Raw genomic sequence first — 15,506 nt, forward strand, 5'->3', positions numbered from 1 at the left:
AAGTATGGCTTTGTGCAAAAAGTTAAGGTGCAGGTGATACGGTCCTGATTTCCCTCACAGCTTTACCACAGTGAAACTCTCTCAAGACTCCACGAGAGATAAAACGGTTAGTGGGTACAAAACTATGAATCAGTGACAGCGGCAGAGACAATAACAGAAGTAAAGTCATAGTGTGAAACTGCTTTAAACGTTGATGATTGCACAGAGTGATTCATTACTAGAAACTGAATTCTTGCTGTTGCACAACATTTTGCTTTTCATGACCTCTACTCATAGTTCAGCATGCCCTGCATGAACAGAAATATGCAGGTAATCTTAAAATTTTCATGTGCACTGTTGCTGAACCCCTCATTCCAAGTCACTGGATGTTCATTTGTTACTAGCCCCCGCTCTTCTGTGAAGATATCTGACCTAGCTGCAGAGAGTAGCTCCCACAATATTACATTTCATGCAAATGTATTGGATGGGGATGAGGTCAGGGCTGCTGGCCACTTAAGCATGAAAAACCTCATCTTAATGGACTGGCTTTGTGCATGATGTGTTGAAACAGAGAAGTGCTTTTGCATTGTCCAGTCAAAACCATAAAAATCAAGACAACTACACCTATCCACATACCATTAGTAGAAGGGTTGAGCCTTTCTTTTATCATTCAAAATACCCTACATTTATCAGTGCCAATTAATTATTCATTGGGCTGTAACAAAGCAATAACAGGCATTTATGTCTTGCTATAGATCCCAAGGGTGATCGCTTGATCATAGATAGTATATTAAAGATAGCCATCATCATAACATCACCCACTGGTTTTTGGCTCTGCATTTTGGCCACCTTCCATGCTGTTTTTTTTGTAGCCAGACATTACCATATTTACTTTGTTATCATGCTGCATTCATGAACTTTATGGGTGCAAAGAAGAGAAACATATCTGTTAGTGGTCACAGGACCTGTCCTGGACTCATCACATAAACATCACTGTGAAGAAGGCCAGACAGCATCTCTACCTCCTCAGGCGGCTGAGAGACTTCAAGCTCCCACTCAAGGTGCTCAGGAACTTTTACACCTGCGCCATTGAGAGCATCATGCGTGGGAGCATCACCACCTGGATGGGAAACTGCACCAAGCAGGACTTCATGGCCCTAAAAAGGGTGGTTCGTTCAGCTGAACGGACCATCAGAACCACCCTCCCCAACCTGCAGGACATTTACACCAAGCAGTGCAGGCTGAGGGCCATGAAGATCCTAAAACAGCCCAGCCACCCCGGACACTCTCTCTTCTCCCTGCTCCCATTAGGCCGGCGTTACCGCTGCCTGAGGGCTAAGACTGAAAGGTTGAAGAAGAGTTTTTACCCACAAGCCATCCGTCTGCTCAACTCTGAGCCCTAACTGGACCATTATTGCACAATGTAAATATTATAATTTATAAAAGTGTGTATAGGTATAGTATATAGAGTATAGTGTATAGTGTGAATTACTTTTTTTTATTTTTATTCTTCTTATTTATATGTGTGTGTATATAAGGTTGCAGGTACAAAATACATTTCACTGTGCATTGTACTGTGTATAACTGTGCATGTGACAAATAAACACTATCTTATCTTATCTTATCTTATGAGAGCTGTCTAACAGTATCTAAATGCTAGAATGCTTTTGTAACGCAGGATGTTTTAAGTGGGGATTGACTTGCTTTCGGAGCCAGTCTCACGTGGCCATTAGAGGAACTGCACGTCCGTGTTGGCTTCATTTTTCAGCCCTGGAGCTTGCAGCTTGAGTAGAGAGAACATAAAACATAAAACAAATCAAATTTTCATCTATATTTTGGTAAAAAAAAAAAAAAAATCGTAAATTTGCTAAACATTTGCACAAGCCATACATAGTTTATGAAAAAAACAAAAACAACAACAACAACAAAAAAACACAAGGGGCCGAGTAAGCAGAGAAGCATAAGGTCTACGTTTCAAATTCAAATTTATTGTGAGGGTCTTCGGTGCCATCGTGTGGCAAGTAGGAGCAAGACCTTGAACTCTACGACGTGTTTCCGTCAAGGGCGGAAGGGGAAGTTGCCCACATTCAATATGTCTGCCGGCGTCGACGGTCTGTGAACAAAAACAAGACTCGTGGAGGATGGCAGATATCGGAGTTGACGAGCTGTCGCAGCTCGAGTATTTGTCTTTAGTGTCGAAAGTCTGCACGGAGCTTGACAACCATCTGGGAATAAATGACAAAGATTTAGGTGCGTATTTTATGCCTTAGAAAAATTGCTCTCGAGCAAAACTAGCTAACTAGCTTATGCTAACTAGCTGTTGTTAGCAACATAGCAACTCTATTAACTGTCAACTCCCAAGTTCTTTTTAAACTTTTTCCTGTTTAACTTGATTTATGAATAATTATTCACTGGTAAATTTGTTGTGGTCAGTTTTTAACACCGGGATATCTATAAACGTGAAGGAGAGTTTTATGAAGCTCTGTGCCAACTCGCTTTTTGATTCCCTTACAGCTGAATTTGTCATCAGCCTTGCCGAAAAACAGTCGAGCTTTGATGGATTTAAGGCACTTCTGCTCGAAAATGGAGCCGAATTTACAGTAAGTTAATCGCTGTAGTTAATCGGGAAGCTAACTGCTAACTAACTCAACCTTATAATTAACTTTTACTTTGTTTATTGTAGGATTCGCTCGTCAGTAATCTGCTCAGGCTCATTCAGACGATGCGACCACCATCCAAGGCATCTACAAGTAAAGGTAAAGTAGTTAAGCTAACTGTTAAACTCAGGTTGACAAAACCAAACAACAGATCTGACTCCCTAAAAGTAAAATTTCTAATCATAAATTCCTCTTCCAGCATCTGAGCCCTCGGCTAAGCCTAAGTCCGAAAAGGAAAGGCTGCGGGATATGTTTCCTGCGCTCTGTAGACCAAACGAGCCAGCGCCAAAGGTATGTGGCTTTAAGATATTTTTTGGGTTACACTAACTCTTACACATGAGTCCTGTACTATGAAACAAATATAACAATATTTCTGACAACATAGAAAAAATACTGATCATTTTCTTGACGCTGTTAGGCAGCAATGAGCTATTGTCATTGGTGACACACTTCCTAATTTGATGTGTGGCTATTGCAACAAGGTGCCAGCAGCAGAATCACAGCATATGTTTAATCGGCTCATTAAAGCCCTGCTTTACCACTGTGTAAATACATCAGTAATTTCCATCCACTGTTTGTGCTTCCTGTCACATGAAACTAGCGAGTGCTCCAATGGCCTTCAGTGGAGTCATTTGTTTACATATGGGTCTCACATCACACCACTGCTAGTATCTTCTTTGTAGCCTGGTTGTACTTGACACTGTGTCTTTGCCTCAAGTGGTGAACCAAGTTTGTTGTTTCCACCTTTATTGGAAACTGTGTTCTTGCATAATTTGCAAAGTACTATGCATTGTTGGAGGTTGTTGAAGTAGCTCCCTTTTTAGGAACCGTTCTTGCTGTCAGACGTGAGGATGTGTGCATGCACTAGCAGGGTTCTAGCCAGAAAAAAACAATTTCAGCCTGCCATGCGTGTCAGTGACAGTGACACACTGAACAGTTGGATCATATATGTGTAATATTCTGTGATATTGGTTGGTCCTACAGGTCATTGAAGGCACCTGAATCTGATTGGGCCATGTGACAGTGTTGGCCATATGGCCAAGTGTCAGTGTGTTATCCTTGTGATGCTACAAAGACAAGAAACAGGACAAGCTCCTGGGATTTTATGTTTAATAGGTAGCCCAAAATGGTCCTTGGAGCTCCCTCTACTTCTCCTTCGGTTTCACGCTGGTCACTGTTTTGCCCTGCAAAATCAAGTGTGAACAGGACCATTGTGAGATCGCGCATGTGCATTGTGAATGAAACTGGCCATGCCCAGCAGTAGATTGCAAATTGCTGTAAAATAATACAATAGTGCAGCGATCTAGCCAAAAAAATCAGAGCCTGGTATCGGTGACGGGGTGGCATGAGGGCTGCGTGACCGCTCGCTAATTTCAGTGCTAGCTAAATGACAACTGTGCAAGTTAACAGTCGTGTCAATATATATCATAACTCTAAGTCTGTTATAGACTTATGTATTACAATTGATATTAAATTGTTTAGAATAAATTTAAAAATAGAATTCAGATGTAGATGCCATTGAAAAACTTTAGACCCTCTGTGCACAGAGGTCTGAGGGATTTTCCATGAATTGTGGTTTTCCAGAGAACTTATTTGTCAGTAGGAACTGAATTTGTTCCGTTGGCCTATGTGAGGAAAAAAAAAAAAGATAAAACAAAAATTTAAACAATAAACAAAAATGTTGACTAATTTAAGCTGACTGTTTTTTTTTTGTTGTACTGAACTTTGTAGGCTCTGTTGGATGAAGATGATGTGAAAGTTGCAGCTGATGCCATGAAGGAACTGGAAATGTTCATGCCCAGTGTCAGTGGGACAGACTCCAAAGTGAGCAAGAACAGGTAAGATGACTGAGGTTACTGGTCACATTTGGCTTTTCTAACTGACGTTGGGTTTCTTAAACCTGTGAATCCTGTGTTCCAACAAAGGTTGTTTGAACATAGGATGTTTTTGTTATTTAACTTTTTTATGCGTTTCTGCCTCCTCTTCTCATAGATCAGAAAAAAGTAAGCGCCGTAGTCGAAGTCGCAGCAGAAGCAAAGAAAAAGACAGACACAGAGACCGAGATCGGGAAAAAGACAGAAAGAGACGGCATCGTTCTCGATCCTATTCCAGATCCAGGTCACGCTCCAGAGACCGTGATCGGCACAGAGACAGAGACCGCGGCAAGAGGAGAGACAAATCTTCCCGCTGGTCTGAGCGCTCACCTAGTCCCAGAAAAGACCAAGACAGAGAGTCTGACCGCTGGAAGGACAAACATGTGGATCGTCCTCCACCTGAAGAGCCTTCTGTTGGTGATATCTACAATGGAAAAGTCACCAGCATCATGCAGTTTGGATGTTTTGTTCAACTTGAGGGACTAAGGTCAGTATGGAGTCACCAGCATGGTATAAATATAACTGTAACTTAGAGGCATCTCTTCTTTTGTCTTGAGTGTTTTTCGTTATTACTCGATTTCTAGGAAACGATGGGAGGGTCTGGTCCACATTTCTGAGCTGCGCAGAGAGGGCCGTGTGGCCAATGTGGCTGATGTTGTCAGCAAAGGCCAAAGAGTCAAAGTCAAGGTGCTGTCATTCACAGGGTCAAAGACCAGCCTCAGTATGAAGGTAAGAAAGCACATGTATTGGAATCTGGCTATGTTGAGGTAAAGGAAACATTTCAAATTTTTTTCCTTTTGATCCAGTGTATAAAAAAAGGGATTTTGATCAAATAATTTGTGCTTAATTAATTTTACATTATTTATTGACTGTGATAAACTTCAGCCAGTGGGATATTAGCAACTAAATCAGTGGTTAAGTCACTTCATATTTACTTGAGAGATTTTATAACCCCTGGATCTCAGCTCTGGGTACACGTAACCAAATGTTAATTTCTCCTCCACTTACCAGGATGTGGACCAAGAGACGGGAGAAGACTTGAACCCCAACAGGAGGAGGAACGTTGGCCCAGACGGAGGGGAGGAGATCTCCATGAGGAACCCTGATCGGCCGAGCAACCTGAACCTCGGCCACGCACCAGAGCTGGAACAAGATGACACCCTGGAGCGCAAGAGGCTCACCAAAATCTCTGACCCAGAGAAGTGGGAGATCAAACAGGTCGGTGCACATTTAGTTACTGAAGCTCAATTTGTGTCTGTGCATCGATCAGATTTTAAAGGCGGCTTGTAACAATATTCTTGTTGTCTATCTTCCCTCAGATGATTGCAGCCAATGTTTTGTCCAAAGAAGAATTCCCTGATTTTGATGATGAGACGGGCATCCTTCCCAAAGTTGATGATGAAGAGGGTAAGAAATCGTTTTATTTGTTTATAGAAGTAGTTTAATAGCAGTTGATGCAAGTTTCTTTTTATATATGACAGTATTAAACATTTATACACACTGAAACACTGAAATAGTTGTAATAAGTGACAGCTGTTAATAATTAAATTGGAGACTTCTTGAATATTTACAACAAATGGTATTTTTGCCCCTGTTTGTGTGACTAAATGTGACCTGATTCCTGTCTGGTTTAATTTCATACAGATGAAGACTTGGAAATTGAGCTGGTTGAAGAAGAGCCACCGTTTCTGAGAGGCCACACCAAGCAAAGCATGGACATGAGCCCTGTCAAGATTGTCAAGGTAGGGCAGACTTCAGTGTCAATCTGAGTAAATGGGGGAAAAATAACTATTGGAAGTAGGGCTGCAGGTCTTTTTCACATTAACTCATTGGTTGTCTTGCAGTTTTTGATTGTTGACTGTATAAAGCATCTGTCAAAAAATGAAACCCCTTCATTGTGTTTATGTCTTCTATTAAAATCAAATGTAAAAAATACTTTCTTAAATGTAAAAATACATAAATAATCACAAGTACAGTAATATCATAATAAAGTATACATGCAGCCTAAACTAAGGCATCAAATAAAATAGCCTTTAGTCTGTCTTCATTAAGAGGAAGCTAAAAGAGTTCTGGCAGTGCTGTGTTCACTTGGATGAGGTGAATTTGGTGTGTGTGTGTGTGTGTGTGTGTGTGTGTGTGTGTGTGTGTGCTTTGATGCAGAGTTTCCTGCTGCAGAGACCAGATGTTCTGATGGTGTCAATGTCAGTAATTAATGTTAATAATTCAGTGTCCTGCTTGACAGTCCATGTATATTTTTAAAATATAAAAATATAAGCATTTATTTTCATATTTTAAGATGCTAATACAATTTATATTTATTATTTATTTATGCTTATATATTAATCTAAATCTGTGAAATAATGCTACTGAAGCCTTGAAATAAATATGGTCTCATACACCCCCCCCCCTTTACACTCACTGCCATGTAAAGCATGACGGCTGCTGTCAGCGAGCTGCCTGATTTAAACATCATATCAGACTAAATTAACAGTTCATCTGCATATTTTATTTTAACTTCTGTAGCTTTACTGTAGAGTTTTCACTGTGTAAAACAAACAGCAGTTAATTGGTAATTCTACATTCAATGTCAACATGAATGTGAGTGTGAATGGTTTTGGGCCACTGTGTTACACTGGTGACCCTTCTGGCCAGCCCAGTGCTCAGTAAGTGGAAGAAGATGGATGGATGAGTTTATAATTGGAAAGTAAATTTAGGCAGCTCAGGAGGTGGAGCAGGTCATCTACCAGTTGGAAGGTTGGTGGCTCGATCCCTAGCTACTCCATTCTGGGAGTCAAAGTATCCTTAGACAAGATACTGAAGTTGGAGTTGTCCTTGTTGGAGTGTTAGACAGTGTTCTTAGGTACAGAAAAAAGCGCTTGTATGAATGTGTGTGTGATTGGATGAATGAGGCTTGTAGTAAAAGGCTCTGAGTGGTCAGAGTAGAAAAGCATTGTCTAAGTACCTGTCTAATTCCTGAAACATCACCATCTCTTATAGTTAGAACAATAAAGTATGTTGTTTAATTTGGATTTAATCATTTATGTTATTTAATTATAACCTCTTCCTGTGCTTTTCATAGAATCCAGATGGCTCGCTGTCCCAGGCAGCCATGATGCAGAGCGCTCTGGCAAAAGAGAGACGAGAACTGAAGCAGGCAGCACGAGAGGCAGAGATGGACTCCATCCCCATGGGGCTGAACAAACACTGGGTTGACCCACTGCCAGACGGTTTGGACATGCTCATTAAATCATTTTTAAACTAATACCAAACAAGAGTTTGTAGAATAAAACATCTGCAATCACGACATGAGGAAGTATTTCAAATTGTGTTTTCAGATGTTATTGAACAAAATTTTTGTCTTTGCTTTTGGCTTAAGATTTAAATTAATATTGTAGTGTAATATGTACGTTGGGCCTGCTTATTAAAAACCACAGCCCAGTTTTAGTCAGACACAAGACTTCATCCATGCTGGCAGACAGCACCCCTCAGGCTGGCCGGTACTGGAGATGGTTATCTGGCTTCCTGCAGCCCCCCCCCCCCCCCCCCCCCCCCCCATCTGGCCGGAATAGTCCTGTCATGGTTCAGTGTGCCTGTGTGTCCTCCTTAGGCCCAAGGTGGTCTAGATGGTTTCCATGGGTGGGCGTTATCCCGCCAGCCCAGCAGAGATGGCTGTGATGTAGCTTAATATCTGATCAAGTTTTAGCTGTGTTATTAAAAGCAGATATATTTCCCCTTCTCTTTTACAGCTGATGGTCGGCAGATTGCCGCCAACATGAGAGGCATTGGCATGATGCCCAATGACATCCCAGAGTGGAAGAAACATGCCTTTGGAGGGAACAAGGCGTCCTATGGAAAGAAGACCCAGCTCTCCATCCTGGAGCAGAGAGAGAGCCTGCCCATCTACAAGCTGAAAGAACAGCTCATTCAGGTTTATTAACGTTAAATAGAAAACTCAGTGGGAGATATTTCAGAGATTCAGTTTCATGGGGGGAAAATGAGTTTCTAACTGAATCTAATCAAAGATGGCTACAGGTCCTTAACAAGTGCTAGGCTGACAATTTATACTTACTGATAAGTAAGTATAAAGTATTAGACACTTTAATACTTTAAAAAAGTAATGAAGTGTCTAAAACTGAGTTTGAATGAGTCTGTTTTTATCACACGATGCTGCTGTTTTTACACCCTTTATACATTATAATCACACAGTGTGACCACATGGCTAACCCCATCATTTATTGACAGATGCAAGTTTAAATATATATATATATATATATATAGTTTTTTTTTTTTTTTTTTTTTTTTTTTTTTGCTCATGAAATTACCTTAAGGTCTTAAAATATTTTATATTTTATAACTTTTTTTCTTTGGAAAATGTGATTATACTTTAAAAAGCAGGTTAAATGAGCTGTTAGTAATTTTAGTAACCAGATTTTGGCCAGTGTCTTCTTTCTTCTGGTCCTGATGGTATAATATCAAACACGCCCTCCAGAAACTCTCTGCAGACATAAGTGTTACTGGCTTTATTCTCTTTCAGGTAAAGAAGAAATGCAAAGGTTACTAACCTTTACCATCTCAACGCTAACCTGTTACAGGCTGTTCACGACAACCAGATCCTGATCGTCATTGGAGAGACGGGATCCGGGAAAACCACACAGATCACCCAGTACCTGGCGGAGGCCGGTTACACAGCCAGGGGGAAGATTGGCTGCACGCAGCCCCGCCGTGTGGCTGCCATGTCGGTGGCCAAGAGAGTCTCTGAGGAGTACGGTTGTTGTCTGGGACAAGAGGTGAGTTTTCTGATCATGAGAAACGAAGGCGCTTAAAACCTTCTTCACCTTCATAGCAGATATGCATTTAAATCAGTATGGTGATTCCTGAGCACCTGTTCCACACTGCACCTTTAACCTCATGAGGATGCATTTGTGTTTCCAGGTGGGTTACACCATCCGTTTTGAGGACTGCACCAGTCCCGAGACTGTGATCAAGTACATGACGGACGGTATGCTGTTGAGAGAGTGTTTGATTGATTCTGAGTTGGGCCAGTACGCCATTATCATGTTAGATGAAGCCCACGAGAGGACAATCCACACTGATGTTCTTTTTGGTCTTCTGAAGAAGGTAAGAAAAGGTTCCTACATTCGTTCTCTGTGTCAGTGGAGGATATGCGAGAAGAGAGATCCTGAGTATTTCTTCTTGTCTTTCTCAGACGGTGCAGAAGCGCACAGACATGAAGCTGATTGTAACATCAGCTACGCTGGACGCTGTGAAGTTCTCTCAGTATTTCTATGAAGCACCTATCTTCACCATCCCAGGTAGAACATATCCAGTGGAGGTTCTTTACACCAAAGAACCTGAGACAGACTACCTGGATGCCAGCCTCATCACTGTCATGCAGATTCACCTGACTGAGCCTCCAGGTATGTTTTTTATTGATTTTATTAAAGACATAAGAAAACAGATGTTGTTTCCACCTGCAGACTCTGGTATCAGCCCAACTCTCTGTGGCTCTCCCTGCACAGGTGACATCCTGGTGTTTTTAACTGGGCAGGAGGAGATCGACACTGCCTGCGAGATCCTGTATGAGAGGATGAAGTCGCTCGGGCCTGATGTTCCTGAACTGATTATTCTGCCGGTTTATTCTGCCCTGCCCAGTGAGATGCAGACCAGGATCTTTGACCCGGCACCCCCAGGCAGCAGAAAGGTACCTTCATTATAGAACCTGTAGGGGTGTGTAAGATTAGTTTCATTAAAAATGAAAACAAATATGTATGCAAGTCTAAAATTTGACAGACATGGAAATTATTATCTTGTTTCCTAATTTGTATAAATGTCCCTTTTTGTTTTTTTCTGTAGCACTTGTAATTTAGTCCATGTAATATGTGTCACGGCTCACTGTGTTTAGTATTTCTCGTAGCCTTATGTTAACATTTTTACAGCAATATTAATTCAGGATGTTTTGCTGCTCCAGTGCAAATATGTATTTTGTTCTGTCCCTCAGGTTGTCATCGCCACAAACATTGCAGAGACCTCTCTGACCATCGATGGAATCTATTATGTTGTAGATCCAGGCTTTGTCAAGCAGAAAGTCTACAACTCTAAAACCGGCATTGATCAGCTGGTGGTGACTCCAATCTCACAGGTACAGTGTCTCTGTGATCTACTTCGTATTGTAGCAGAGGAAGACTCAGAGCCTTGCTGAGCACATTAGTGTTTCAAACATTAGCGCTAATTTAGTTTGAAATAAAACTTTATTGTGTTTGCTCCAGGCTCAGGCCAAGCAGAGGGCCGGTCGAGCTGGCAGAACAGGTCCTGGGAAGTGTTACAGGCTGTACACTGAGAGAGCCTACAGAGATGAGATGCTGACAACCAATGTGCCCGAGATCCAGAGAACCAACTTGGCCAGTACTGTGCTGTCACTGAAGGTAAGTGTTGGCCTTCAGTTCCTGTCCTAAACAGCATGTGTGCTATTTAGCTAAACCTCTGCCTTAAAGTTTAAATGAATTAACATTCATATTTATATTCACTCCTCCAGGCAATGGGCATCAATGACCTCCTGTCTTTTGACTTCATGGATGCTCCTCCTATGGAGACTCTGATCACAGCCATGGAGCAGCTCTACACTTTAGGAGCTCTGGACGATGAGGGTTTACTCACACGACTGGGTAGAAGGGTAAGGCTCTCAGCTGCAAAGAAGCGGAGGACGAATCTACGTCTATTCAAATTCATGCAGCTGGATTGATTAAATAAACTGTGTTTCAGAGCATGTTGTCTTTCTGTTGTTCCGATGTAAATGGTAAATGGTAAATGGACTAGCTCTTATATAGCGCTTTTCTACTCAGTATGAGCACTCAACGCGCTATTACAACATGTTTACATTCACCCATGCACTCCCATTCATACAAGCACTTCCATGTTTTTGCTAAGCTAAGTGCTTTTAATTAACTATCATTCATACACATTCATACTCTGACGGGACGGTCGGAGAGCAACTTGGGGTTAAGTATCTTGCCCAAGGATACATTGGCATGTAGCCTGGAGTAGCCAGGAATCGAACCGCTGACCTTCTGATCAGTAGGTGACCTGCTCTACCTACTGAGCTACAGCCACCCCGATGTGACTTCAATCTTCTGTGCATTTCTGTCTGCTAGATGGCTGAGTTCCCTCTGGAGCCCATGCTGTGTAAGATGCTGATCATGTCTGTTCATCTGGGCTGCAGTGAAGAGATGCTCACAATCGTGTCGATGCTCTCTGTGCAGAATGTCTTTTACAGGCCTAAGGTATGCTTAGAACAGCATTAGATTTCTAAGTTTTTATTATAAATGTTTGTGAAGTATATCCACAAGGCCAGTCCCCCTCCCCCAATTCAATGTTTTTTTCTTTTTGTGTTACAGGACAAGCAGGCCTTGGCTGACCAGAAGAAGGCAAAGTTCCACCAACCTGAGGGTGATCACCTGACCCTGCTGGCTGTCTACAACTCCTGGAAGAACAACAAGTTCTCCAATCCCTGGTGTTACGAGAACTTCATCCAGGCTCGCTCCCTCCGCAGAGCCCAGGATATCCGCAAACAGATGCTGGGAATCATGGACAGGTATAATAGAACCACAGTGTCAAATATAGAAAAGCTAAATTGCATCAATAGAGTACACTACTTATAAACATCCAACATGTTCTTTTCTCTCTAGACATAAACTGGATGTCGTATCTTGTGGTAAAGCCACTGTGCGTGTCCAGAAAGCCATCTGCAGCGGTTTCTTCAGGAATGCAGCCAAAAAGGATCCTCAGGAGGGCTACAGAACCCTCATAGACCAGCAAGTTGTTTACATCCACCCCTCCAGTGCTCTGTTCAACCGGCAGCCTGAGTGGTACGACATCAGCACCTCAGTTTTACTGTTCCACGATTAAAGAAGCACTAAATATTCTTTGTAAGTTGATCAGCATCTGATTTCTCGCTTTTCTTTGTCGTCAGGGTCGTGTACCATGAGTTAGTGCTGACTACCAAGGAGTACATGCGTGAGGTGACCACCATTGACCCTCGCTGGCTGGTAGAGTTTGCACCCGCCTTCTTCAAAGTGTCTGACCCCACGCGCCTCAGCAAGCAGAAGAAACAGCAGCGCCTCGAGCCCCTGTACAACCGCTACGAGGAGCCCAACGCTTGGAGAATCTCTCGTGCCTTCAGACGCCGTTGATAGGCGTAATGCCACAGACAAACAGTCTGGGTACTTGGTCAGTGGTGATGAAATCAGATGTGTGGCCTTGTACCAGCACTGATGCTGGTTGAAGGGTTTGCATCACAGTTTGATTTGAAGCTGCATTCAATCCTCACATTTCTGTAAACATTCTACATTTTCCTCAAACTGTCTGCTGAAATGTTTTGACCACATATTTGTGGTCTGTCTGACTCTCACCCCAAACATTTCAGTCAGCAGAAGTTGTTTTTTTGTTTGGGGGTTTTTTCCGGATGTTGTGGGAATCTTGGTATCAGTTTTTTTACAAACACCAGAGTTGTCTCCTTTGTGTAAGACTACAGCAGGAAAACTGGTATGTGTGTCCATTTAAACAGCGGTTTTAGTGTTGTATTTGCAGATTTTGGACAATGGACTATTTATTTCAGTTGTCTGAAGTGTAAGACCGTAATTTTAATCCTAAATAAGGACCTAAATGATTCATAATGGGGCTTTTCTATTTTAACTAGTCACCTGTTTGATGTCAGACTAAAAGGTCGGGAGAACAGGTCGGTGTGATGTATTTTGTACAGACCTTTACTTGTCAAAGAATTGAAACTATGAAAAAGTGTACTCATTAAATGCTACATTTTCTTAAGCCTGTTGAGACTTTGTTGTCACAGAGAGGTCCGTCCATCCGTTTTCTTCCACTTATCTGAAGTTGGGTCGCAGCGGCAGCAGTCCCAGAGGTATTCCAGAAGTGCTTTGCACTTCCTTCTGGGGAATCCCAAATGTCAGACAGAGGTATATGATCACTTCTGGGTTTACTTAGTTGAGTGTGTCTGAAAATCATCCAAAGGGAACCACCTCAGCTGGCTCCTTTGGACGGGAAGGAGCTTCCTCTGGATGTCCGAGGCCCTCGTCCTGTATCTAAGGCCGAGCCAGGAAAAATAATTTCAGCCTCAAGCTTTTAGTCGTTACCCAGATTTCCACCCTTTTCCAGCAGAGGACGATGGCCTCAGACTGGGAGGTACTGACTCCCATCTCAGCCTCTTCACACTCAGCTGAAGGTAGAACGGTACACTGTGGTGTTGTGGCCAGTCACAAAGAGCAGAAAAAAAATACCAAAATATGTTTAATAACAGGATTATCAGTATAAGAATATAGGCTTCGATGTTTTAATGTGTAAAATAACTGAACATATAGTGATGGAAGAAGTACATTTCTATCAGTGATGTCGAGTAGAAGTACAAAGTGGCAGAAAATGGTGAGAAGAACACTTCATATAAGGTAACCTTGATATTGCTTCATTGGGAAGCTGCGTGATAAAGTTCCTTCTCGGCGTGTAAAGTTAAGATGAACTGCTGAGCACAAACTGCAGCTGAATTTGAAACTGAGCATTTCAAGAATTTCAAACATTTCTGACAGAAAATTGAGCAATTTTTACGGTAAGAGTACCATGAATTATTATTTCTTAGTCTTAAGCTGTTTGTTTGCAGTATGTGTTTACTGGTTACTTAAATATACTGTCATCAACCTTTTGTTTTATGCTTCTATTTAAATGATGATGGTGAGGAGTCAGGAGTCCTTCCTTTTCTTTTATTGGAAAAGAAAAGAGGACGGTGGTTGAGGGTCAGTTCTGTTGTCTTTCCTACGTAGGAAAACTGTAAAAGTCATTCCATCGAAAATCAGCCAAATCTAAAAGAATTCCCAGTTGACCCCCTCAGAATCAGACAGATTATTTGTACAGTAACTTAAGCATATTTAATGATACCTTACCTTCATACTATTTTTCAGATTACAGGTCCTCAAAGTACATAAGGGTGGGTCAAAATTTGGTGCTTTCTAATTGGTCTTTTTTTTTTTTTCAGCATTAAATAACTTCATAAACACAGGAGAGAGCCACAAAGTTTCAGCACTTAAAAAACACATTTAAGCTCTGTTAAAACTGTAGGAAAGTCCATTTTACACCCAAAGTGTCACCATCATATACAGATAAAAAGGAGCTCTTTCATATGTTTTAACTTATTTTGATCAGCCAACTCTCTCATGTGCTGCAACCTGTTCAGTATTAAAGACATTAAATTGGTCCAGATATTGTTGCTGATAAAAAACTGAGCTGTGATTTTGTCTTTAGGTTGTGACACAAATTGATTTGATTGTTGTTTCTAACAGAGCTTAAATGTGGGTCTCTCCTGTACTTATGAAGTTATGAAAAATAGCACAAAGTCAAAGTGCCGACCCTCTCTGTACTCCAAGGGCCTGGAGCTCAGTGGAAAAGGCTGGAAAGACGTGCTTCACTGGCTGATCGGAAGGCGGCTTTTCCCAGCTCCTTCCACGTGTGGCTTGGACTCGCTGCAGTAAGGTTAGAAGTTTCATCTTCAAAATGCCCAAACATTTCCAGAATCTGTGCAAACCTTGCAGTTCCTTTCTCTTGCGAACATCCTCGAAACAAACAAATCATTATGGCACAGATATTACTTCCAGCCGGAAACTTAATTAAAATGCAACATCACCAATCATGTGTTAGAGATTTGAAATTTAAAGAAATCAAACCCTAATTTCTGTTCTATGCCAGGCCTATTCCAGAGCTGGAGATGATTATCAGGCCTTCCTCTGAATTTCCACTGGCACACAGAGGCGTAATGCACTGTGACTCTGTCTTCTGTAGCCTGAGGCGTCTCTGAGGTTTTACAAGTTCCTTCCAGCCCTGCGCACTACCTCTGACTCATACTTTAATACAAAATGATCTTGTTGGGAAGTTCATTATCTTGGCAATTCATCTTCATTAAACAAAATGAAGCCTGTTGTAGGGATCTCGGTGGAAACTGACA

The 15,506-nt window shown here is 41.7% G+C and overlaps 1 protein-coding gene across 1 annotated transcript; it reads left to right on the forward strand.

The window, feature by feature from the left end:
* Positions 1-2,021: 2,021 nt before the first annotated feature.
* dhx8 (DEAH (Asp-Glu-Ala-His) box polypeptide 8) lies at positions 2,022-13,330 on the forward strand (the record flags this gene model as incomplete). The annotated part of the gene is made up of 23 exons (XM_030754367.1): positions 2,022-2,229; positions 2,494-2,579; positions 2,663-2,735; positions 2,836-2,927; positions 4,368-4,474; positions 4,629-4,997; positions 5,095-5,239; positions 5,522-5,728; positions 5,830-5,917; positions 6,155-6,252; positions 7,590-7,737; positions 8,257-8,438; positions 9,103-9,297; positions 9,443-9,628; positions 9,717-9,927; positions 10,030-10,211; positions 10,509-10,649; positions 10,777-10,932; positions 11,043-11,180; positions 11,659-11,787; positions 11,902-12,098; positions 12,193-12,372; positions 12,477-13,330. Coding segments are annotated over 23 exons (3,738 nt in total), but the record flags the coding sequence as incomplete, so codon positions are not given.
* Positions 13,331-15,506: the final 2,176 nt, after the last annotated feature.

Source organism: Archocentrus centrarchus, chromosome 19 (assembly GCF_007364275.1).
Source record: "Archocentrus centrarchus isolate MPI-CPG fArcCen1 chromosome 19, fArcCen1, whole genome shotgun sequence".
Lineage (NCBI taxonomy): Eukaryota > Metazoa > Chordata > Actinopteri > Cichliformes > Cichlidae > Archocentrus > Archocentrus centrarchus.